Source organism: Mesoplodon bidens (assembly GCF_964165515.1).
Source record: "Mesoplodon bidens genome assembly, chromosome: 5".
NCBI classification, from domain to species: Eukaryota; Metazoa; Chordata; class Mammalia; order Artiodactyla; family Ziphiidae; genus Mesoplodon; species Mesoplodon bidens.
In genome coordinates, this window is record NC_138161.1 from 3,427,744 (window position 1) to 3,454,087 (window position 26,344).

The following is a 26,344-nucleotide window of genomic DNA, read 5'->3' on the forward strand; positions in this document are numbered from 1 at the left end:
GCGGCCGGCCTTCTGGGCAGCGGAGGCTCTCCGAACCCGCCGGGCTTTCCCGGGACCGGGCCCAGGCGGCGCACCTCCCGGACCGGGAGCGGCTGGGCGCCCAGATTTTGCTCCCCGCCTACGAGGGTGCTGGAGGAGGGATCTTCCCGGAGGAAGGGTTCGAAAGGCGGTGGGGGTCCCACAGGGAAAGTGCGGGGAGAGGGCGCCTGCCCCGCTGAGAACCCGCGGAACCCGCCCGCGCGGGACAGGCGCGCCCCGGGCCCAGCCCCAGGGACAGCGTGGAGAAGCTGTCCGCCGCCTCCTCCTCCTTGACCGCCGTTTGCGCGCTCGGCTTCTCTGGGCACCGGGGGACGCCGACGGGGGTCGCGGGGCCTCGGCCGTGGCGCGAGGAGCGCGGGAGAAGGACCGGAGAGCACAGGGAGCGCCGGGAGAGGGCGCAGGGCGGGGAGGCGCGCGGGCTCCTGGGCCGCGAGGGCGGTGCCTCCCGCGCGCGTCAAGCCCCTCCCACGCGCAGGCAGCGTCTCTTCCGATTGGGCAGCGTCGCCAGGCCGCCGGGGTGGGGCGAGAGTCGTCGCGTCCGGGTGACGTCTCCCGAGGGCGTCGGGAGGGGTCGTCGGCGTCCGCAGCACTGTCGGCGGCCGCGGCGGCGGGTGGGAAATGGCGGAGTATTTGGCCTCCATCTTCGGCACCGAGAAAGACAAGTGAGTGAGAGCCGGCCGCCGGGGTCCCGGGCCAGAGGGGCGGGCGGCGTGCGGCGGGGCTCGGCGGCGGGGCCCGGGAGTCGGCGGGAGGCCCGGCGGGCCGGCGGGGGGAGGGGCGGGCGGCTCTTCCGGCCTCGGGAGTCGAGCGCCGCCGCCTCGTGCGCCCGGGCGGGCGGGCGATGGGCCGGGCGGGTGGCGGGCTTCCGCTCAGGCGGCGCGGCCTCTCCCGCCGGGGTCTCCTCGGCGGCCCACCTACAGGCGACCCTGGCCCCCGCGCCCCCGGCACTCGGAAGCCGCCTCGAGTTGTGCTGAAGTTGTCAACATTAACGATTCCCCCAACTTTCATCTTTTAATGTCGAGTCGGGCAAGCGGTAGTACAAGCTTCGCCCGCGTTAAATCGTTAGATAACTTAGGGTCCTAACTGTTAGGGTTTTATCCGCTTCACGAGCCTCTTGTGTGAGTTAAGTGGTGATCGGGCTGATCATAAGGACAGTTGATGTGAAAAAGTATTTTGGAGATTACGGGTTTAACTAACCATAAAAGACATAATTTGATTTTAAAATACTTTAAGATGTAATTCCAATATAAGAGTAAGATGGGTGTTTTTTCTTTTATTAGGTTGTATATCTTTCGTAATCAATTGTTAGATTAAAAGTAAAACATATAATTTTGACTTTGCCACGTATTAATTTCCAGTTTATTCACTGAAGTTTAGACTAAAGGGAATGTTTCCAGACATTTTGGAGGATAATTCTTATTTGAAAACCCCAAGACTAAGCTTAATCTATTCTTTGAATAAATGGTTAACATCTTGGGTTTCTTTAGGGCTGTACAGGGCTTACGTGAATATGTTTTTAATGATAAACTCCTAAGTGTACTATAGATAATGTTTTAATACCACTTGATCAAACACTTTAAATTGTTTCTGTTTTCCAGGATGCAGTCTATCTTGTAAAATGTCTTCTTTTACACATTCTAGAATTTCCTGTGTTGTTTGGAAGAGGGGGTTATATTTTTTCCTAGCAAAACTCACAAGACAAAAGCATCAGTCATACTCACTCCAGAAACATTAATTGAGTGTCAACTCCAGGCCAATCTCTGGGGACTCAAAGATGGGTAAAATTTGGATCTTGTTCTCAAGGAACTCAAGGAGTGAGGGGGTACTTACCACGTAAAGGATAACTAAAGTAAAACGCATTAAAATGTATTAAGTGCTATGGAAGAGGTGTGTGCTCCGAAGGCTGTGGCTCCAGAGGCGGCAGCTTGGGGAACATGATCTTGAATGGATTGGCCAGCTCTGCTGGAAAAAGAGGCTTCTCGGAGTTTGCTGAAGAGCGTGCAGTGTTAATTTCACTCTTGAGCTTACGTTAGTGTGGGCCATGACTTATGTCCCATGCAGTTTTTTTCCATTGTTCTGGTAAAAAGCTGCATAAGGTGATGTCTTCGCTCTTGCTCTATGAAACTCTTAGTTCAGAGGTTCATTTCAATGTTTTTTATATTCGTTCTATAAATAACCACATTTCAGTCTGTTGGTGCTGTATTGTAAAAATCATGGCTATAATTCAGGAAACTTGATTATTTAATCTAGGTTTCTCATTTCAGGGAGACTTGTGGGGTTTTAGTTTCCAGGAAACATCTCGACTCCTAAAAAATGAAAATGATGATTCCCGCTAACCTTTTTTCTTTTCTTTTCTTTTTCTTTTTTTTTCAATTTAAGCTGGAAGTAAAATGTAGGTCTATACCAATTAAAAACATTAAGCTAATTACACGTGAGGTTATGGACATTTTCTAAATCTAAGCATAGGTTAGCCTTTCTAATATCTTCTCTGTGATAGTAAATCACGTGTTTTACATCTTTTCATTTTATTTCAGTAGTTTAATGAGCACACTAGAAAAGTTTTGACTGATAGACTAAATTCAGTAATTAACTGGGCATCATGAAAAGAGAGTCATCTCTGGAAGTACAGGACCAAGGATTGTTTTAATTATATGGTATAGTTGGGTATTAATTGTTGAGATGGGTTTTGTCTATTCTGGGATATTCTTAAAATAAGCTCTTTATTTTCGAGTGACTTCCTGAAGATGTAATGTTATATACTCAAGTGAAATAATCTGAAGCAAGACCTATAAGTTTGCAAGTACATGTAGTAATCATTTTCCTCTCCTGATAAATTTAGACTTTTCCACTTTTATTGCTATCTAATAATAAATCAATGGCTAGTTGACCTTCATGGTCCATCAGATTTCACTGAGGCCCTTTGACCTTAACTCTGGATGGCCCTTGCTAAAACCTTGAATCTACAGGGTAACTTTCCCACCTCTGCAAGTCTAAATTTGAATGGGGCCCACTAGTAAGAGTTCATAATTCGTCATAGATGGATTATGCTGAGCCACCTCGCATTGCTGTCAATGCTGGCTGGAGTGCTAGTTTTGATCTTATCCGGATGGCCCAAGTATTGGAGCATTTTAAGGGAGGGCTTTGCGATATGGGAACAGAAGGTGGCCTTGTGTAGTTCCTGCAGACGGGGGGCGGGGGGAATTCCCCAATAGCTTGTTTTCAGTGTATTGAAACCAGGAGGAATGGTTTACTTCAGGCCTCTTTTTGGAAATTTCCTATTGGTCTGGTGTCTTGGGTGAGGGAACCTGGACTTTGTGATTATTTAGATAATAGCAACTACATGTAATGAGCACACAGACGGTACATCTGATTCTGGTTCTCGGTCCGGTGCCATGTTGGCATTTTCCTCAGTTTACAGATGGCTCCTGAGACCCGGACAGGGGCGGGCTACTGGCCCAAGTCCAGGCAGCTAGTAGCCGACTCAGGATCTTGACCCCTCGCTACACCGTGTTGATGTCCTCAAGAGAGAATTTCATCGTGGAAGACTAGAGAACAGATAGGTTTTAAGTTAAATACAGTTTTAGATTAACTTAACGTACAGTCTCAGAGGAACCGATGCAGCAGTACAGTTGGCCTTTGAACCACGTGGAGGTTGGCGTGCTGACCCTCTGCACAGTCCGTAATCCAGTCTGAGGTTAACTTACAGTCAGCCCATGTCTGCTGTTCCGAATCCTACGATCCACCCAACCATGGGTCGTGTAGTACCGTAGGATTTAATGACTAAAAAACCTGAATATAAGTGGACCTGCATAGCTCAAGCCCGTGCTGTTCAAGGGTTAACTGTAGTTGAAAGTGGAGGGGATTCCAATGCAGAGGAACCAGGTTGGAATTAGACTGTTCTTCATTGAAAGAGTACCATGTTTTTAGAGGGGCAGATTGAAGCTGAGTAGTTCTAAAACATGGGAAGGTACCTATTACCAGTAGAAACAATGTGCCTATGCTTCTGTGAAGTAAAAGAAACGTAGTTTGATAGCATTTATCATGTTGATGACATATTTCCATCTATTTGTTATCTTCCCAGCAAAATAATCAGTTCTTATTTTCCCTTACAGAGTCAACTGTTCATTTTATTTCAAAATTGGAGCATGTCGTCATGGAGACAGATGCTCTCGGTTGCACAATAAACCGACCTTTAGCCAGGTTTGTTTGTTTTTCCTTTTTTTTTTTCCGTTTTCATGTAAATGATCAAAACTTCATGTACTTTACAGAGGCAGTTAATTTCCATGTGTTCATAAGCAGGGGGGGTTTTTCTATAGTTTTATTTTCCATTTGTGTTCATCAGTGTGTTTGTTTAAATGAGAATGAGGCAGGTGAACCACCCCTAGCGGAAGGTCTGAGAGCACCATTCCCTGTTTTTATCCTTAGAAAAACGTGTTGGCCGTGCCTGGCTTTCACTGCCTTACCACCCTCCCTGCCTCTCACAGGCGTGGGCTGGGAGGGGCAGCCGGGCCTGCGCTGCCTTCCCCTCTGCTCGCTGGTAGATGCAGAGCTGGCTTCCTGCTTGTTACTCTCCAGGCAGTAGAGGTGGGTGGAGCCACCTTAGAGGAGATGCGGGCGCGGTTGTCAGCAGAGCCGTCACACTGTGCACGCAGGGGCTCTCCAGTACCCCTGGGTGTGTCCCCTCTGAGACCCCAGCCAAGGACCCAGCAAGTTGTACCATGTCATTAGAAACATGAACAATGAAAGGTAACGTTAGAAGACAGGCATTTACTTTCAGTTATTCATGGCCAGTCTGTTCAGTTCATTGAGAGATGCCTGTTTCCTTGGGCTTGGCTATGTTGTGAGTTCAGATCAGTCAAAAATGGTGATTTTTGATAGTTTATTTTTGGCTAATTGAAGAAAAGGCAAGGGTTTACACCCTGCAACAGATCCAGTGAATTAAAGGGAGAAAGCACCTCTGCGAGGAACAGAAAACTTCATTCCGTGTTTACCTGAATGTTTGGATTTGAAAAGAATCTATACTTCAGTCTTTCCAGACTGAGGGCTCTTGAGCTCCTTCAAGCCGCCCGTGCAGCCTCAGAACCACTGTGTATAAGTATTTAGGAAAGTCAATCAGTTGTTGTAAGAAAGAGACGGTATTTTCTAATTTAATAGCTTTGAACATGTCCCTTTTGAAATTCAGAATATTGGAGAATTCGCTTTACGTTTTCTGTTTGTTGTAATTTTTTTTTAAGTGCTTCCATTTATGAACTCAATCTCCCTCACTAGGCCAGTGGCCATGATCCCGTTAAAGTTTGATGGGGTCAGGTGTATGTGTTAACTTGCACATCTTGTCTTGATTCGTTTGGTTGGCTTTAGGTAGTCCTGACCACCTGTGATTTTAATGGAACTGAATTACTCCCTTCAAGTGAAGTTTCTTTTATTATTAAACAGCTACTGCCAAATGACCTGAGTGAGAGCTAAAAGGAATTCCCTGTTGGATCACTGAGCTCAGTATAGCTTTCCATCAGAGCTGTCACACACTGGTGATTGCAGTTAAAAAAACCAAGTGCGGTTGGCTTTGGGAACATCGGAGTCCTGAAGTGGTTGACTCGGGGTGGTATCAGTGGCTTGCAGAGAGGCCAGGCCCCGGGGGTGGGTCTGTGTGGTGACCGCTGTGCTGTGTGGCTGGCGGGCATCCTCCCAGGTGGGTTTCCCAGAGCAGACGTGCGGCTGAGGGACCCGCACGACCATTCCCCTTGACCACGCAGCTAGAAGCGGAGCCTGCCGGTTCTGTGAAACCACTTACAAAACTGCTTTGGATACACGTTGAGACTGAATATTTATTTTCTTAAATCACGCGGTTTATTGGTTCAGCTTGTAAATCTCTAGCATAATTCAGTGTGGGTTTCTTTTTAAGCTTCTTACAGTGATGTGGACATTAAGATTCATGTGATGCTAGCCTACTAACTTAAACATGGTTTGTTTTTTCAGACAACTTGAGTTTAAGAAGAACGGTACAATGTAAGGTTTCAAGTCTGCCTGATCCAGTTTAAAGCACAAGGGCTAAAAGGATTTTTTTCCCTTAAAAGAAGGATTGGAAAAGAGCAAATGTTTTAAGCTATTGTATTATGTAAACAGAGATCCCACCAAGAAAATGTAAATATGATAGTTGTCCATGAGAGTTAGGAAACCCATTCGGTGTGCCTGTTTCCTACGAGATCAAGAGAGCTTGATGGACTACATATACTTGGGTTGTGCATTTGGTTTAAAAATTTTTTTTTCATATGGGGAATATGATTATAATGTGAATTTTTCAACATCATAGTGTCTGCTAGCTTGAAGTATGAGGAAATGTTAGTGTTCTGTTATTTACCTTGTCTTAAAACACTTCAGTGACGTGGGACTACTCAAAATAACAATTACAGTTTCTTCTTGGTTGCTGGCTGACTTGACCTAAGTCACTTGACCTAAGTCACCGCTCAAACTCTGTTTTCATAATATGATGGTTTGGGTGTACTCTTCAGAAGACAAGTGTCTGACTTGCAGGAAACAAACAGCAGGCGTTGAGCCATTTGCAAACAAGTTGTCTCTTTGCAATTGTCTGATATATGCACAGCAGCCAGTAGAATTCCCCTTTTTATTTTTTTTTCCCCGCAGACCATCTTGATTCAAAACATCTATCGTAATCCCCAAAACAGTGCACAGACGGCTGACGGCTCACACTGTAAGTCCCACAGTTGGAGAAATTTTTTTAAAACAATGGTGTTAAAGAGCCCACTCTTAATTGAGACAAATAGTGTTGGCTTCTGCGCTGCTGACATAGAGCTGTTGCAAACAGGACACGGTGCCGGAGGTCCTTGGCGCACACAGCAAGAACTTGATACTTGGCCGCGTTCAGCAGGCTGGCCGGGAGGTCACTGGCCGGACCTCTTCCCACAGTGGACGTTTGTTAACGAGAGGGGTCCGGCCCTGTGACACCCAGGCGTCACCAGCCAGTCACTGGTCTTCACAGTGACTGAACCCCTGGCAATTATTAAGTTCTTTCTGTGAAATCAAAAACCTTAGGAATATTTAGGATTTAATAAGGTAAGTTGCCCAATAAGTGTGGGTTTTATTTCACCATTATAATTTTTCCTCTAGGAAGTAGAGATTTCATGATACGTAATTATTGTATTTCTCTAATCCGTTTATACAGGCACTCTTTCTCATTTGTTCATTAAAAGTTTCCTGTAACAGGAATATTTTGGTAGTAGCCTGCCAAGTTGTTTGCATTCTTAACTGGATTGGAACTTTGAAATGGAGAATTTTTACAGTCTGTGACAGAAATACAATATGAGCATGTCATGGGATCTCTGTTGCATTGCAGTGTCAGGGTGCTCCAAGACAGCCATCAACTAAGAGAAAACATCTCTGCTTCGAAAGAAAATAACTTGCTCTTTTTTCAGCACTGAGTCTTGACTGAAGTGATCGCCACAGGAAACCGGTTAAGTGTTTACATTTAATTTTCCATGATATAAAGTTGTTGCGTTTTGTATTTCAGACCATTGCCCTCTTGAACATTTACCGTAACCCTCAAAACTCTTCCCAGTCTGCTGACGGTTTGCGCTGTAAGTTCATACAAGTTCCTTCCCTGGTTCCCTGGGCTTGCGTGTCAGAGCTCAGCGTCAACTCCATCTGGTCTGCCGCTGTAGTGTCAAGGACCACCTTTCACTAGAGGTGTCGAGAGCTTGTGTCCCACTGACCCCGTGGAAACCTCTGTTTGAGACTGGAACTCGTGCCCACTTATTTAGGAAGGAAAAAGTGACTGGAGAGGGTGCCCTTGACAAGAGCGCGGAGCTGCTGCTCTCCCCTCCGGCCCCTTGGCCGCCATCCGGGGGGGGGTGTGTGTGTTCACGCTCTTCCCGCTAACAGGGAAAGTTTCTCTGACTTAAAAAAAAAAATTGTTCTGAAATTGTTTTTCAGATTTTATTTCTTATTAGACTTTTTTCCCCTTAAACTCCATTTTGGAGATCATGCTTTTAACTGTGAGAGCCCTGTTCCGAGAATGTTTCCCAAGTAGGGTCCTCCAAATTGCCCTGACCCCGAGTGCAACACCAGTCCTGTGTGGACTCCTGTCTTCATCAGATACTTTATGTAGGTATTTCCAACTTCAGGAGTTAGTTTATTACATTTGGGAAATAAAGGATACTTGGTAGGGAATAGCTCTAGACTGGGCATTCAGTAGACATTACTGGTTTCTTCAGGTAATGGGAAATGCTGAATTTAAGTTATGGATGTGGTATTTACTGAGGGGTATCTTTTAGGGAACAGGAGAAATACTATCTGGAAAGTTAAACTACAGTTTAAGTTTTAACAGCTGTTGAACCGTAGAGTGAATTTAGTCATCTGAGGATAAACTGAAACGAACATCCTGGACTCGTATTAAAATCAAGGGGTCCAGACCAAAGGGTAGATGCTTCTCATTCACCAGTTTGTTTTGAAGCTGTAAAAAATAGATCACAGAATAATACCACGAGGTACCTTTGGATAGCCACAAACCTGGATCAAATACACCCTTGGCCCAGAGCCCCTCAGTTTATAGGGTGACCTACAGTGGGTGAAATGGTCCCAGCAGCCACCACCTCCTCAAGCTGGCCCCAGACTGGGAGGCCTTCCAGTTCCGTGTGTGTGCGTGCACGGCGCCTGTGTCTGCAGGGGAGGGACTGGTACATTTTTCCTGCCGAGACACTAAATGTTTTTCGACGCTAATGCTGACCTGATAGAGAATTAATTTCTTTCCCTGAATCTGATGGTAGCAGGATTTACTTGGTAGCCCTTGATTTAAAATACCTGGTTTTCTGTTTTTTAAAGAAATAAGATCAATGGGTGGAAGAAACTGTTTCTCTATGGACTGATTAAATAATTTTGTAACAGCCCTACCCTGGGGTAGAAATGAATGAGAAGTAGATGACTGAGTTATGACAGTTAATCACTCTTTGCCCTGCTTGTTTTTTCGGGGATGCGTATGCTTTATTGACAGAAGAATGTTGGATTAGTTCTCTGTGTCTATATTTGCGATTCACAGGACTCTTGTTTTGCATATGCTACAAAATAAAAGTTTAGCTGTACTAAAGACTACAATTCTGGGGTCCAGATTGTACAAATTAAACACAATTCTGATTCTGCAATTTAGCTAGGTTCATCAGTTTCCTAAAATTACTGGCTTTTTTTAACGTACCCTTTTATCTGTAGAAAAATAAGCTGTCTCTGCTCTGATTAAGCTTAAAAATGAACCCCAGTTGAAGAGCGTTTCTCTAAGAAAACTGGATACTTACTTAAAATAATATTGAGTCGTGTAAATACGTTTTTAATTGAACAGTTTTTTAATCACTCATCTCTGCCTTTTAGGTCATTTTGATTGACTCAAAAATTTTAACCAGAGTATAGGAGATAAGATATGCCCGCTATCAAGCATTTTAAAATATGAACTTTACATACATTTTTAAAATACGATATTCTGTTATATAGTAACAGAATAGAAATTCTAAGAATATAGCCAGTATTTTAACAGCCACCAAAATTTGATTCTCAGTATTGCTAAAACTTTTTGAGTGTGTAAATATTTTCTGTCTTCTCATTTTTTCTAATGTGGAGAAGGAAATTTTAAACATTAAACTCTGCCCTTGGAGTGGGCTTCCCTTGACTAGCTTTTCTGTTGTTTAGAACCTGATTTCTGGTCAGGGAAGAAGGCACGTTCACGGTAGCTTTTAACTCGACACGAGCTGTCGAGTAGCCATTGTTGCCTAACGCACTCAGTAAGTTCTGTGTTCTAACGCGAGCTGGATTCCTAGAAATCCAAAAGTAACTAAAATGCAGGGACACCCCCTCGCCCAGCTCCAGTGGCAAGAAAGTGAACTTAAATCATTGTCAGAATCAAACACTGAAGTTAGTTCTTATCCTTGAGGTAAAAAGTTTTCCAGAGAGCTCGGGAACTGCTCGCAGGCAGCGCAGTGTGGCTAGAGCCCATGGCCACAGCCCAGCGCCCTTAGCGGGTGCCCAGAGGGGGCCGCCAGTCCAGGAGGTGGCCTCTGGAAGGTGACAGTTAAAGACAGGCTGTCCCAGCCTCAAAGCCACTCCCTGGTCTGGCTGTTTGGAACGTCAGTTTACTGACACACCAGCTTTGTGCTTTCTCAGATCTAGGTTCAGAGGACGTTAGAGTTTGATGGTGAGATTTGGTAGGAGGATGATGAGGATAGAAGGTAAATTTGCACAATCTATCCACACAGCTGACTTGATTTCACTTAGTGCATGTGACTTATGAAGGATAAACTGGATGAAAATAGTTTGAAATATAAAATAATGCTTTCTTCAACGAAGCATTGTAACTTTCCCTTTATGCGAAAGAGGGCGTTCAAAATACTGTAATTGAACTTGGTAATTATCCTACTGAGTCTTTATTTTCGGTCAATTGGGTTTTAATCGCATCAGAAAGAATTTTAATAACATTCTGTGTGGCTGCTAATTGGTGAAAGAAGCTAGTCAGGAACATAAGCTTTTAATCATTTACCCTGATTTCAGCTTTCATTTTAACCTAATAAAGGAAAGGAAAAAAAATCAGTGTGATTACTTGGCCTGTATCTTAAATCTAAAAAGGAAGAAAATTTTCACTTAAAAGTTTCTTAATTTGAGAGTCAACCTTTTCCTCACACTTTGTGAAAATGTTGGCCCTTTGATGCTGATTAAAACTTGTTGTGATTTTAACATTTGAATAGCCAGAATTGAGATTGTCATAAGGGGCATTTAAAACTCTCACCACACTTTAAAATTTTAACAAGTGGCTGTGTAATGCAGTGTCTTCAGTCTCCAGTAGAACGCAGCTCTCGTTTTCTCTCTAGACAATCTGATGTGTGTTATGTAGCAGTTTGAGTTTAAGCACAGAGCTGTCTCAGTCACGGTTCCCCGCTCTAACCAGCAAGATGTCTGTTGTTCTCAGGTGCTGTGAGCGATGTCGAGATGCAGGAACACTATGATGAGTTCTTTGAGGTGAGCTGTTGGCTGAAACCCACTGACCTGTTGTTCACCCTCTGTATCTGGAATTAGGACTTGTCTCCATTAATAAAAATGCCTAAACGTGAGTTATGTTCAGTTGCTCTTTTATTTCTGTTGTGATCCTCAAACCACTGTCCTTCCTTCAGGAGGTTTTCACGGAAATGGAGGAGAAGTACGGGGAGGTGGAGGAGATGAACGTCTGCGACAACCTTGGAGACCACCTTGTTGGGAACGTGTATGTCAAGGTAGGAGTGAGACGGCAGGTGGGGCTGAGGAAGGGTTAGTGCTCTTAGCCGCTAACCTCGAAGTTCCACGTGCTCGGCCCTGTCCATGTCCATGAATTCGATGCGCTGACCGGCCCTCGTTGGCTGCGGCTTGGGTCCGGTGGCCGGCCTGCGGGTGCTGGGAAGACGCAGGGAGGGCCCCGGTCGGCGGGTGTCTTCGGCTGTTGGTTAGCGGCTGTTGGACTGGGGAGAAGAAGCTGGTTTATATGTTTGGTTTCTTCTCCCCCCGCCCCTTTTTTTAATAAAACTTCAATTGCCTGCATAAATCATGACGTGTTCTTTTAACCAGCTGAATTTGAAAACCATGGCAACATACATGGCATGAGCTTGGACCGTAGCAAAGTTCACTCATTGTAAAAAAAGGGTGGCCTGGTTCTTAAATTGCTCTCCGACATTATCCCACCCGAATTACTTTACCTGTGAGCGGGTGACGCATAGTTGAGTCAGTAGTTGAAGACATTTGTCATTGAAGTGTGCGCGGCAACGCTTTTGCCTTGCCTTTTCAGTTTCGCCGTGAAGAAGATGCGGAAAAGGCCGTGATTGACCTGAACAACCGCTGGTTTAATGGCCAGCCGATCCACGCCGAGCTCTCCCCTGTGACCGACTTCAGAGAAGCCTGCTGCCGCCAGTACGAGATGGGGTAGGTGTGTGCAGGCCCCGGGGCGCCCTGGGCGGGTGGGGGGCACGCACCGCATGACCCCGTCTGTTCTCCCGCAGGGAGTGCACGCGGGGAGGCTTCTGCAACTTCATGCACCTGAAGCCCATCTCTCGGGAGCTGCGACGGGAGTTGTACGGGCGCCGCCGTAAGAAGTGAGTACTCGAGTGAACCGTGACTGTTGCTTAACCAAAATACTGTTTTCAAGTAAAGCTTGGCTTTCATGTCATTTCTCTTTAAAAGGCACTGCTTAGAATGTAGTGCATATTTTAAAATGTAACATGTACTCTTTGAAGGACATTTTCCACGGCACGCACGGCTTCCTCCTCGTCAGGTCGAGATCAAACCTTAGTAACTGAGGAAACCGTTAAGCTGGTGACCACTAAAATTAGGTTTGTTTACACGGTGCTTATTCTCTGATATCTGGACTTCCTTTACGTGCTGCCTATTTCCACTGGGGTTTCTTGGTTTTTATTGGCTTGGGCAGGTTTCTTTGGCTGGGGGCGGGGGCACCGCCCTGTGGACCACCAACAGTTGGGCACCGTTACGTGTCTGGTCCTGTTGCTTAAGTGCAGGTGGTCGTGTCACCAAGCAGAGAAAAGGCCAAGGTGTCAGTGTGACGAGTCTCCTCTCCTACTCAGATCACTGAGTTCTGACCCCAGAGGGGTTCTCGTCCCTCTCCTGTCAAACAGATATTTGGAAATGCAGACCTTATTGGTGATTGTTTCATTGTCAACAAAAAGAAGTGTAGGAGAAAAAGAACCCTGGCCTCCCCTCACCCACGGTGGGCCCGACGGACACCGTCGCTGAGCTGCGTACATGGCGGGGCGGCGGCTTGGCTGGGGCGGGACCTGAAATGGGTCAGATGTGGGGTGAGGGGTGTGTACGTCCCGTTCACTCTGGAGTAGGGTTCCCCTGGCCGTTTGAGCTGGCGCCACAGGAGGATGTAATAGAGAAGGTGTCGCAGCTCTTCAGTCTGCAGGTGCCCCTTTTTATCCCTGACACTTTAACGTCTGAGACGAGGGCACATCTTACAGCTCCAGTTGTGGCTTAATTGGCAGCGTTTTTCTCCTTTGTTGGCCTCATCGGCGCGATGAGCTGCAGTGTTCAGACGTGTCAGTCCCCGTCCTGTGTGTTGCGTGCTGCGGTGTGGGTGCCACGGTGTCCTTTCCTGTCCTTGATTGCAGGCATAGATCGCGGTCCCGCTCTCGGGAGCGTCGCTCTCGGTCTAGAGACCGTGGCCGCGGCGGCGGCGGTGGTGGCGGCGGGGGACGGGAACGCGACAGGAGGCGGTCGAGGGACCGAGAGAGGTCTGGGCGATTCTGAGCCGTGCTGTTCTTGCCGCGTGTCTGCTGGGAAGTGTCGTCCGTCGTTGGTTGACCGAGCCAGTTCATAATGGGAGTTTTTTTAAAAAAAACAACAAAAAAAACAAAGATGGGTTTCTGAATAAAATTTGTAGTGATACAGAATTCCTGTGTGACTGATTTCTTGTGCCAAGTCTTTGTTTCCAGTCTCTTCCTTTACAGACCTGCACATACATCATCAGCCCTCGAGGTGAAGGTAGTACATCAGTCACTTCGCGTATAAATGACACGCCTACCGGTTAAGGGAAAATTCATATGCGAAAAAGGCCTGTTTCCTGTGATCCGCATGTTAACAGGTAATCCAGTGTTTCTCTTCTGAAGCTGTTAGTGGACTGGAGTGGAAGCCCCGCAGACTGCACTGGCGTCTGCAGGAAAGTTGATCTCTCGACCAAGCGCAGTCCGTGGAGCCTGCAGTGTTGGGTTCTTGTCCGTGAGCTTCTGGTTTTGCTCCAAGGGCTGCCTTGTGTCCTGAGACACGGGTGGCACGTAACACGGGGATGCGCTCAGGCCCTCGCGTTTCTGTTTCACCGACTCAGGGCTGCGTCGTAAACCACTGAGGGACAGGAGCACAAGCCCTGTGATCACATCTGCCTCGGCAGAACCTTCCTGTCTGGTGTTACCTTCCCAAACCATCTTCGTCATGGCACCGCAGGGCAGTGTGACTCGGGGCAGCCGTGGAGTTGTGTTCCGGTTCCTGCCGTGGAGTTGTGTCCCAGTTCCTGCCGTGGCTGCGCCTCGGCTGAGACCACAGAGATTCTCTTAAGAGAAAGTCTTACCCAAAGGCAAACCGAAACACGGTTCCAGGTGACCAGCACACGGCACTGCGTGGCATCCCCGTCTTTCCTCACGACAGCCCCAAGCACAGTCGCCCGCAGGCGTCCGACCCTCTTACCCATTCCTGGGAGGTGTGCCTGCTGAGTGGGGGGAGACACACTACTTCCCTGACCAGTTTGTTTCCTGGAAGTCAGCTTTTATCTGATAAATTATAAAAAATGATTTAGTGGTTACGTTAGTTTTGTTCAGGTTTGCTGTCTTGAAATTTTGGGTTTTTTTTTTTTTTTTTTTTTTGCAGTAGTAGGCAGATGATTTTGGATAGAGTGGCACTTTGAGTCGGTGGTCTAGGAAGTTATCTTTAAACCAGTTTTCATACTCCCAAAAGAGTACCAGTACTTCAGATTTGCAATCTAAGTTTCGTCAGAGTTGTGGAAATTACTGAGTCATTTCCACTGCATCTGAAGGACACAACGTGACAGAATTTTTAATTTGTATTTCTTAACTTTGATTAGAGTCACCTTTTCCTGTGAAAGTCTCTAGTTTCAAAAGTAAATGAAGATCCCTGGTGGTCCAGTGGTTAAGAATCCGCCTTCCAACGCAGGGGACTCAGGTTCGAGCCCTGCTCGGGGAACTAAGATCCCACATGCCACGGGGCAACTAAGCCCGTGCGCCACAACTACTGAGCTCACGTGCCTCAACGAGAGAGCCCGTGTGCCACAACTACAGAACCCACATTGCTGCAGTGAAAGATCCCGCGTGTGGCAACTAAGACCTGTTGCAGCCAAAAATAAGTAGACTTTTTTTTTTTTTTGAAGTGTCATGAAAACTTTGTCACTGAAGTCAGAAAGAGGAACTTACAAAGTAAAGGGAGAGGAACGCTGCCGCCCCGCCCTCCACACCCTAATGCAGGTCTGGAGTGAAAGGCCGTTGAGGGCAGTTTGGTCCTGAAGCTGCCCCGTGTTGCCACTGGTTTGGGCATGCTTGGACCTACGCACGTCAGCAAGGAGCGGAGCGGCTCAGTAGAGAAGCCCAAGTAAAGGCGGCAGCACCCAGGTCCAAGGGGGGTTTAGTTTAGAAAGGCGGGGGGAGCTTCCCTGGTGGCGCAGTGGTTCAGACTCTGCCTGCCAATGCAGGGGACACGGGTTCGAGCCCTGGTCCGGGAAGATTCCACATGCCGTGGAGCAGCTAAGCCCGTGCGCCACGGCTACTGAGCCTGCGCTCTGGAGCCCATGAGCCACAACTGCTGAAGCCCACACTCCTAGAACCTGTGCTCTGCAACAAGAGAAGCCACCGCAATCGGAAGCCCGCGCACCACAACGAAGCGTAGCCCCCACTCGCCACAACTAGAGAAAGCCTGCGCGCAGCAACAAAGACCCAACGCGGCCAAAAATAAGTAAATCAATAAATAATTTTTTTTAAAAAAGCCACTTGAAATAATTGATTTGTAATGAGGACGGGCCCAAATATTACTGCAAACGTTTCTTGTCCTGAATATTAACACGATGTATATTAAGACTGAAACCAAATAGAGAATAGCTGCTGAAACAAACTCTTAAATACAGTATCAACACATTTAATTCAACGGTTGTGTTGAATTACTTCAATTAACTTCTACAGCCTTTGTTTTTTTTTTTTTTTTTTTTTTGCTTGCTGTTTTGACACAGGTATAGCAAGCTTACCCTATGCATGTGTGTATATATAATAGTTGAAAATCTTTTTCTTTTTTTTTTTTTTTTTTTTTTTTGTGGTACGCGGGCCTCTCACTGTTGTGGCCTCTCCCGTTGCGGAGCACAGGCTCTGGACGCGCAGGCTCAGTGGCCATGGCTCACGGGCCCAGCCGCTCCGCGGCATGTGCGATCTTCCCGGACCGGGACACGAACCCGTGTCCCCTGCATCGGCAGGCAGACTCTCAACCACTGCGCCACCAGGGAAGCCCACACCACCACTATTGATTGGAGAAAATTCACTTCCTTTGAACAAGATAGTATTGGAGAAAGGGTTGCTGGTGTAGTCACTGCAGTATCACTTTTTCTCTTCTCAGTTCAGGAGTCCTTATTTACCAAAAGGGGATGAAACAGCAAATGATTTCCTTTTTTAAAAAAAAAAGTATTCAAAACACAGAAAACACTGGTATTAGAAATGTACTTCTAGAGCCTTTGTAATGGAAAGTCACGCTGGGGTCTTGGCAGTCAGAGTGTCACATGGGACTCAGCGTGGCTGACCCTAGTGAGGTTGGCTTTGTTTAGTCCAGTGGTTCCCAGTCTTGGGGGTTTTCAGACCATTTAGAATTTCCCAAAGAAACAACATAGGATTGTGGTCAATATAAGATTCTCAACTTCTGGTTTGCAAGTGAGACTTTTTAAATTGCTCTCATCAAATTTCACCCATCATTTCCTGCAAGAGCATTTCAGTTTTTTATAATGAAGGTTTTTTAAACATACTCAAAACTAGAGAAATTGTGGTGAAGCCCCAGATACTTAAACCTTGTGAACGTAAAATGTTTGACGTTTCCATGCTGCCACCTCAGGAAAGCACAGCCCGGCATAAGCTTGGCTCCACCCACCATGGTACCTTGCCTTGCCTTTTGTACCTCCTAGGGTTGGGGTGTAGCAGCACCGCCCATCAGGGTGTTGTGGCCTCTGTGTGTGTGTGTGTGTGTGAGCACGCACGCTTGTGCACCAGCCAAAAGTGAGCAAGATGGAATAAATGCCTTGTTGGCACTTGGCATTTTTGGCTGGCATTTCAGGGCAAAAATTAGGCAAAGCTCTACACTTGAGAAAAGGATGCTCAACCAAAAGAGGCGCTTCAGAAGACCAGGTGCTCCGAGAACTCTTGGGTCCAGCCCAGCAACTTGAGAAGAGGGCTGGGGTCTGTCTAGGGGTGCGGGGATTAGGTTCTCTGAGGGCTTTGGAAGTGGCAACAGGAACTAGCCCTGGAGGTTCAATTCCTGTCCCTGTCAATCCAGACACAGGCAGCATGGAACAAAGCAGGAAGAGAAGGCACCTTGTTGGATCAGGCTTTTTATTCCAGTTGATCTACATAACCTTTTGAGAGAGAGGAGGGAACAGCTCTAGAAATCAGGTAAATTGAGCAGGTTGTCCCAGTGCAAGTAACAGCAGATACAGTGAGCTAGTTCCATCAACAAAAATAAAGGATGTATTGGCTGTGTTGACCCAAAACACATAGACTGCCAGTTATTTCTCCAGCAAAGATGGGCTTTTTCAGGATAAGCAGAGAATCCAACTGGGGTCTGTAGCCGTGAGGAGCCGTGTGCAAGTCCCGGCACCGCTCCAGCTGTAGTTCTCTGCCTGCCCCACCCCGTAGGGGTTTGCATCGCCTCAGTTTCTCCAGGCTTCACGTTCCAGAGCAAGGACACCTTCCCCCAGGACACCCAGCACCTGGCGTCTCATGGACCCAAATTGGTGCTGCTTATAGCTTCCAAATTCTTCATATGAAATGAGTACGGTACTGATAAAATCTCCAAAAAATGGGACACACACACACAGAAAACTGCAGGAGAGTCTCAGTTCTGAATATGGATGCAAAAGTCCTAAATACGGGCAAACGCAATCTAGCAGCATATTAAATATGCCACAGTTAAGTGGGATTTATTCTAGGAATTAAGGATGAATGATAAATATTTAATTTGTTCTATTTAAGTTTTCTTACGAGACTCCCAGTCACATTTGTCTTGTATCTCTTAGCCGGCTCCATAATTGTCATTTTTTTTTTTTTTTTTTTTTTTTATAGTGTTTACTTTTTTTTTTTTTTTTTTTTTTTCTTTTTTTTTCTTTTTGCGGTATGTGGGCCTCTCACTGTTGCGGCCTCTCCCGTTGCGGAGCACAGGCTCCGGATGCGCAGGCCCAGCGGCCATGGCTCACGGGCCCAGCCGCTCCGCGGCATATGGGATCCTCCCAGACCGGGGCACGAACCCGTATCCCCTGCATCGGCAGGCGGACTCTGAACAACTGCGCCACCAGGGAAGCCCTATAGTGTTTACTTTTACTTGTTGACAGTTTGCTTTATTTATTTATTTATTTTTGGCTGTGGTGGGTCTTCGTTTCCGTGCGAGGGCTTTCTCTCATTGTGGCAAGCGGGGGCCGCTCTTCATCGCGGTGCGCGGGCCTCTCACTGTCGCGGCCTCTCTTGTTGCGGAGCACAGGCTCCGGACGCACAGGCTCAGTAATTGTGGCTCACGGGCCCAGTTGCTCCGCGGCATGTGGGATCTTCCCAGACCAGGGCTCGAACCCGTGTCCCCTGCATCGGCAGGCAGATTCTCAACCACTGCGCCACCAGGGAAGCCCCAATTGTCATATTTTTAATGTGCTGTGTGATGCCTACCGCACAATACTTAGAGAACTGTTATGAGGTGAACCCCCTAGTAGGTCCTGCCCAGTCAAGAAGCCGCTGCACCAGCCAACGCCCAGACCAGCCTCCCAGCCACAAAGCACCTCCCTCCTCAAGAAAACGACCATCTCAACATGTGTGGCCATCGTCTTGTTTCGTTTTGGTTTTATTATCTTAAACACTCTACATAGATAGACCTAGAGATCATACAAAGTGAAGTTAAGTCAGACAGAGAAAGACAGATACCATAGGATATCACCTATGTGTGGAGCCTAAGAAACCGACACAAATGAACTTATTTACAAAACAGAAACAGACTCACAGACACAGAAAACACACTATGGTTACCAAAGAGGAAAAGGGTGGGGAGTGGATACGTTGGGAGTTTGGGATTAGCAGATACAAAATACTGTATATAAAATAGATAATCAGTCAGACTTCCTGGTGGCGCAGTGGGGAAGAATCCTCCTGCCAATGCAGGGGACATGGGTTTGAGCCCTGGTCCAGGAAGATCCCACATGCCACGGAGCAGCTAAGTCTGTGCGCCACAACTGCTGAGCCTGCGCTCTAGAGCCCGTGAGCCACAACTGCTGAGCCCTTGTGCCACAACTACTGAAGCCTACGTACCTAGAGCCCGTGCTCCGAAACAAGAGAAGCCACTGCAATGAGAAGCCCACACACCACAATGAAGAGTAGCCCCTGCTTGCTGCAACTAGAGAAAGCCCGCATACAGCAGTGAAGACCCAACGCAGGCAAAAATAAAAATTTTTTTAAATCAAAAAAATAAAGTAGATAACCAACAGAGACTTACTGTATAGCACAGGGAACTGTATTCGATATAATAACCTATGATGGAAAAGAATCTGAAAAAATACATACATGTATAACTGAATCACTTTGCTGTATACCTGAAACATTGCAAATCAACTATACTTCAATAAAAACAAAACTAAAAATCTAGGGGTTGGGAGGATTTGGGAGATTGGGATTGACATATATACGATATTGATTCTATGTATAAAATAAATAACTAATGAGAACATACTGCATAGCACAGGGAACTCTACTTAATGCACTGTGGTGACCTGAATGAGAAGGAAATCCAAAAGAGAGGGGATATATGTATGCGTATAGCTGATTCAATTTGCTGTGCAGTAGAAACTAACACAATATTGTAAAGCAACTATACTCCAATAATAATAAAAACAAATCTACATAGGCTTCACCAAACATTACAGTTTTGCCTGTTTCTGAATTTTATATAAATGGAATCCTTGCGTATCGCCTTGCCTTGCTTTGACTCAGCTTGTCTGCAACGTTCAGTATGTTTTTGGACGCCGCTGACTTGAAGTTGCAGCTCGAGGCATATGAATCGAGTAGTTAATACCTGTTACTGGCACAGCTGACCAGCTGGAGGAACAGAAGGAGGAAGAGGAGCGGGGGGCCAGTGGGGACGCGTCCCCTGAGGCAGGAGTGAGCTTGGACGTGCCTGGATCAGGAAAGACTGGCGCTAGGCTGTGCTGTGGAAGCACGGGGCCCTCATCCCCCCTCACCCCATGTGTCGGCCGAGGGCCAGCTGCTCTGACTCCCAGCACCGTCATCTTCCCTGGGGTGGCTGGTGGGGCAGCCCCACCTGGATGGAGCGTGGCCAGCCTGCGGGCGCAGAAAGGGAGGAAAACCCCTTGCCAGTTCTTCACCTCTGATCAGAGAGACGCATGAACTTCCTTCCACACTTGATGGGTCAAAGCAAGTCACAAGGCCACTCAGCACTGCAGTGGGCGGGGCGCCAGAGGGAGGGGTCCTGGGATGCTGGGTGGACAGCAGGACCTCCAAAGTGCATTCAAGGCACAGCACACGGGAAAGAGAGGGCGACGTTGTACAGGGCGTCGCGAGCTTGGGAAGGACCTGGAGCTCGTTCTGAGTGGTGGGAAGGGTTCGAGCAGGAGGATGATACATTCTGATTCATGTTTCTGAAGTAGTGTCTCACCGCAGGGTGTTGGAAGGGGACCAGAGTGGAAGCTACTGCTGTGGTCCAGGCAGGCGGGGAGCGCAGCTCGGACGGTGGCAGGTGTTGGGGGCCATTGAGTCCGGGACAGACGGTCTCCGTCCCCTTTGTCTTCTGGCTCTTCCAGTGGCTGCAGTGGCAGGTTGGCAGGTCCCTGGCTTCACCTGGCACGTCCCCAATGGACGGATGAGGTTGGTGCCTTTTTGTGCCATTGGCCATTTGCATGTCTCTCTGAAGCACCGGCTCAAGTCTCTGCCCATTTTACAATCAAGTCGTTTGTCTTTTTCCTGTGTATTTCTAGGAGTTCTTTACACAGTCTGAGTCCTTTGTTGAAGGTTGCAAATATCTATCCCGGTCTAGGGCTTCCTTTTCCCTCTCAGTGGTGGGATGAACGCATGTCTTCCCATGTAACTAGTCCAGTTCAGCAATATTTCTTCTGTGGACAGTGCTTTCTGGGTCCTGTTTAACACATCTTCGCTCGCGAGTTCCTGCTGATACTCTGCCTTCGCCATAAGCTTACTGTCTCAGCGTGCATGCTTAGGGTACACGCAGGATTGCTCTCTGATCGTTTTGTGTGTATGGTGTAGGGGTGCTTGTTTTTCTACAGGGTTAGCCCAACGCTCCAGCAACTTTTATTGTGGAAAGAGCCACAACCTTCCCTGCAGAGCTGAGGGGGCCTCTGTTGAATCAGGTGACCACACGCGTAGATGGGTCCGTTTCCAGCTTCTCCAGTCCCGTGTACCTCCTGTGCCTCACATATAGTCAGAATGAAGGGGAGCCCATAGGACCTGCTGGTGGTCAGATGTGGTCAGAGAGAAGGTTCCAGGTTGCCTCCATGGGCTTTAACCTCAGCAGATTTTTTTTTTCTTTATCAATTTCATGACTGATAAAGCTGATGGGAGAACATGAATGTGGGTTTTAAGGCCCGTAGAACTCGTACTACCATCTCCATCCATGGTTTGACCTTGCGACAGCCCACCTGAGGGACAGCCTGTGTCTGCAGGACATGCACAGTCTGCAGGATGCTGCCAATGCCAACCTGGGGCGGGGACAGGAGAGTTGGTCCCCAGGGTTCGCACCTTTTAAACTGATCAGTGTCCTGCAGTCGGGAGAGAATGGATGAGTCAAGGGCCTCCGCCGAGCAGACCGCTAGTCTCCTCTCCTGGGAAGGAGGGGGCATGGGAGGAGAGGGGAGGAGGCGGCACTGTGATGGCTGCTGCTCCCTTCTGGAAACACAGTCCTGAGCTAAAGGGGCGTCACTCCCCACCCCAGGATTCCTCAGTGCTCTCTCCCAGCTCCCTGGGCGGAGGCGGGTGGGGTCCAGAGTGGTCTGGAGAGGACTCATCCCTCAAGGCTGCCCTCCGTCACGCACAGGCCACGTCCCCAGTACCCCTACCCGTCCTGTTCCACGGATGGGCGGTTGGCTTCATCCCAAGAAAGTTTCAAACAGGTGAGAACCGTGCAGTAATCAACTCAAGGGCCACCCTGAGGTGAAGGCTGAAACTTCACTCCCTGAGCATCTGTCTCCCCTGAGCCTCCAACCCACTGTCCAAAGAGGCTCCCTAGCACCTGTGCAGGAGACCAAGTGAGAACAAAGCCAGCAATCTGAAACTTCCGGAATTGAGAAAGTGTAACCCTCCTCCCACATCAAATCCCTAAGCGAGGGTAGTCCAAAGCCGAAATCACCTTCCGCCATAAAGTTCAAAGACATTGAAGCCCAAGGTCTCTTCCTCCTATGGCATCTTATGTAATGGAAGCTTCTCAACCAAACAGTCCTGAGGCCACCAGGTGGCTGCCTTCCCTTGCACCTGTTCCAGGAGCAGCAGGACGGGCCTGAAAACACAGCCCTGCAAGTCCACGTGGCCCATCAGGAGAACTCCCTGCCCGGCACGTAAGAGCTGCACCCGTCCCTGGTGGCGGCTTCCTGGTGGCCGGATGACTCACGTGGATGGCACAGTATGGGTCTCGGGGAGACCTACCATGCCTCCCACCCCCGCTTGGGACTTACTGTTAGAGTGAGCTCAGGAGCTCTCACCTCCGAAATGGGGCCCCCATCTCAGGACAGACTGTGGTCTTTTGCTCAGAAGATGCCAGGTGCATCCAGGTGAACTTGGCTCACTCCCAGCTGGAGCTTCCTTGGTGAGCGTGTTCAAACCTTACACAGCAGAGCCTTAAACTCAGAAAATCCCCACCTGAATCTGGTGAACAAACATTCAGGCACCTGCTTCAAATCCCAGGTCTTTTTTTTTCTTTTTTAACAAGTTGAATCAAATGAAATTGCCATTTTTTTGTAGGTTAAAAATGGTCAAACATCAGCAGTTTCATGTAGGTCAACCTAACATATCCCAAAGTTGGGTTGATTGCCATTGCAAGACGGGCAAGAGAAGCAGAGATGCAGGCTTCCGACTGCCTGGGTCGAATCCTGGTTCTGCTCCCCTTTAGCTGCAGACCTTGGGCAAGTCACCCAACCTCTCCTCCTAGGATAGTTACGAAAATTCCGTTAGTTAAAATTAGGTAAAGTTCCTCGAACAGTGAGTGGCACATACATAGTAAGTGCTCAAGCAGGGTTAGTTGTTTTTATTGGTAACACTATTAGTAGCTGAAGGTAGGACATGGTGGTATGGAGAAGGACAAGCAGAGGAATCACCAGGAACCCTAATAGGCTTGTTTGACAAGCTGAGGACTTGACAGGTGGTGTAAGAAGTTACTGAGCACAGGCCTATATGGGAAAAGAATCTAAAAGAGAGTGGACATATGTATATGTATAACTGATTCACTTTGCTGTACATATGAAACTAACACAACAATGTAAATCAACTGTACTCCAATAAAATTTTTTAAAAAATAAAAATTTTCAAAAAGCAGTTACTAAGTACAAAACACTCTGAAATTGACAAAACATTGTTGGGAAAACTAGAGTAAAGCTAAATAAATAGACCTCCCATGTTCATTCATGGGCTAGAAAATTTATTCCCCAAATCAAAAAGAATAAAATACTGAGGAATAAATTTAATCAAGGAAGCGCCAGATTTGCACACCCTAAATTACCAAAAAATTGCAAAGAAATGAAAGAAAAACGAAATAAGTGGAAAGTTATCCTTTGTTCACAGATCGGAAGGTTTAACGTGGTTAAGATGGCAGTACTCCCCCAAAACAATCTACAGATTCAGTTCAGTCCCTCTCACAATCCTAACAGCCTCTTTGTGCAAATGGAAAAGCTGATCCTAAAATTTTATGGAACTGCAAGGAAATCCAAATAGCCAAGGCAATCTTGAAAAAGAAGAACAAAGTTAGAAGACTTGCACTTCCTGATCTTAGTACAAAGTTACGGTAATGAAAATGGTGTGGTACTGGCCTAAGGATTGATGTATAAGATCAACGAAGTATTTAGAATTGAGGGTCCATGAGGAAACCCTAACATCTGTGGTCAATCGCTTTTGACAAGAGTGTCAAGACCAGTCAATGGGGAAAGAATGATCTCTTTAACAAATGGTGCTGGGACAACCAGTTATCCACATGCAAAAGAATGAAGTTGGATTCTTACCTCACACCATATGCAAACAATTAACTCAAAGTAGATCAGAACTCTAAATATAAACCCATAAAACTCAACATGGTAAATCTTCACGAGCTTGGATTAGGCAGTGGTTTCTTAGGTATGACAGCAAAAGTGCAAGTCACAAAAGAAGAAAAAATAGATAAACTAGAGTTCATCAAAGCTGAACACTTTTGTGCATTGAAAGGCACTATCAAGAAAGTGAAAAATATGCCTCACAGAATGAGAGAAAATATCTGCAAATCCTATATCTGATAAAAAGTCCAGTATCCAGAATATAAAAAGAGTTCTCACAACTCAACAACAATAAGACAACCCAAATAAGAATGGGCAAAGGATCTGAATAGACATTTTTCCAAAGAAGATATACAAATGACCCACAAGCACATGAAAAATGCTCAATGTCACTTGTTCTTAGGGAAATGCAAATCAAAACCACCATCAGATAGCACTTCACACCCCCTAGGATGGCTAGGATCAAAACAAGGAATGATGGGAAGTGTTGGTGAGTGGGTGAACAAATTGGAACCCTCCTACATTGCAGGTGGGAGTGTAACATGGTGCAGCTGTGTGGAAAACAGTTGGGCAATTTCTCAACAGGTTAAACATAGAATTATCATATGACTGAGCAACTCTGTTTTTAGGTATATATCCAAGAGAAATGAAAACATATATCCATACAAAAAGTTGTACACGAGTATTCATAGAAACATTAATCATAATAACTAAAAGGTGGAAACAATATAAATGTCCATCAACTGATGAATAGATAAATAAAACATTGTATAGCCATACAACAGCATTTTACTGGACAATAAAAAGAAAAGTACTGTTACATGTGACAACATGGATGAACCTTGAAAAGCATGCTACGTGAAGGAAGCCAGTCACAAGTGACCACAAGCTATATGATTTCATGTATATGAAATGTCCAGAGTAGGCAAATCTAGAGAGAGAGAAAGTAGATTAGTAGTGGCCAGGGACAAACGCTGTGTGGGGGGCTATGGAAGGATTGGTGTGGGGGTGATGGCTAAGGGGTTGGGGTTTCTCTCTATGGTGATGAGAATGCTCTAAAATTGAGTGTGTGGTGATGGCTGCACACCTCTGTGAATACACGAAAAGCCACTGAATTGTACACTTTAAATGGGTGAATTGTATGGTATGCAAATTGTATCAATAAAACTGTTGCAAATATAAAAACTTATTGGCATAAGAAAGAGCATTTATTTTTATTGTTAAAATAGATATGGCCTAAAGTTCATAAATCAAGAAAAAGAAATACAGGATATCGTCTACATTATGGTGATGAATAATACCATTTTAAAAATGGCCAGGGCTTCCCTGGTGGCATAGTGGTTAAGAATCTGCCTACCAATGCAGGGGACTTGGGTTCATGCCCTGATCCAGGAAGATCCCACATGCCGTGGAGCAACTAAGCCTGCGCCTGTGCTCTAGAGCCCATGAGCTACAACAGCTGAGCCCGTGTGCCACAACTACTGAAGCCCACGCACCTAGAGCCCGTGCTCCACAACAAGAGAAGCCACTGCAATGAGAAGCCCGCGCGCCGCAACGAAGAGTAGCCCCCGCTCGCCACAACTAGAGAAAGCCCACACACAGCAACAAAGATGCCATGCAGCCAAAAATAAATAAATAAATAAATAAAATGAAAATGGCCAAATAAATTGTCTCTGAGACCTGGAACTGGGGGTGGAAAGAGACTCCAGTTTTATTGGAGTATAGTTGATTTACATTGTTGTGTAATGCTTCTACGATTAGCTCTTCTCCTGCGTTTGCTTTGTCACCCGGTGGATGAGAACCGTTTCCTCCTGCTGCCCTGTAACTGGAGGGGCCAGCCAGCCATCTGCCACCCAGACACGCCTCCCCAGGAGAGTTCACACGCCCCTCCCTCATCTGCCTCAATCTCCTGCCTCTTCCTGAGCTGCAAGCCCTTTTGCTGGCCCCTAGGGACCTTGGGTGCAGGGACAGCAAACTCCTCCACAGCAGACATTTATTTTTTCACAGTTCTGGAAGTCCAAGATCAGGTTGTCACAGGATTGGTTTCTCTCTCCTTGGTTTGTAGATGACCGCTTTCTCCCCGTGTCCTCACGTGGTCTCCCCTCTGTGTGGGTGCATCCCTGGTACCTATTCCCCATCTTAAAAGGACACCAGTCAGATTGGGCTCCAGCCTGCTGTGGACTGAATATTTGTGCCTCCGTCCCCCAACCAACAAAACCCCAAGGTGACGGTATTTGGAGGTGGGGCCTTTGGGAGGTGATGAGGTCGTGAAGGTGGATCCCTTGTGATGGAGTT

At 46.8% G+C, this 26,344-nt stretch overlaps 1 protein-coding gene across 3 annotated transcripts; it reads left to right on the forward strand.

The window, feature by feature from the left end:
- Positions 1-586: 586 nt before the first annotated feature.
- Positions 587-13,457, forward strand: U2AF1 (U2 small nuclear RNA auxiliary factor 1). Of its 3 annotated transcripts, none has more exons than XM_081234245.1 (8): positions 587-701; positions 4,152-4,239; positions 6,679-6,745; positions 10,994-11,043; positions 11,196-11,294; positions 11,840-11,973; positions 12,051-12,143; positions 13,176-13,457. In XM_081234245.1, the coding sequence occupies exons 1-8, from the start codon at positions 658-660 to the stop codon at positions 13,312-13,314; spliced, it is 714 nt and encodes a 237-aa protein (XP_081090371.1). In that variant the 5' UTR covers positions 587-657; the 3' UTR covers positions 13,315-13,457. The 3 variants fall into 3 exon arrangements, with proteins under 3 accessions (XP_081090371.1, XP_081090370.1, XP_081090372.1); XM_081234244.1 differs by lacking the exon at positions 6,679-6,745 and adding an exon at positions 7,562-7,628; XM_081234246.1 differs by lacking the exons at positions 6,679-6,745; positions 13,176-13,457 and adding exons at positions 7,562-7,628; positions 12,285-13,160.
- Positions 13,458-26,344: the final 12,887 nt, after the last annotated feature.

Coding starts and splice junctions, on each gene's coding strand:
- U2AF1 (XM_081234245.1), top strand. CDS start 658: ATGGCGGAGTATTTGGCCTCCATCTTCGGCACCGAGAAAGACAA. Junction 702..4,151: donor TTCGGCACCGAGAAAGACAA/GTGAGTGAGAGC, acceptor TTTCCCTTACAG/AGTCAACTGTTCATTTTATT. Junction 11,044..11,195: donor ACTATGATGAGTTCTTTGAG/GTGAGCTGTTGG, acceptor TCCTTCCTTCAG/GAGGTTTTCACGGAAATGGA.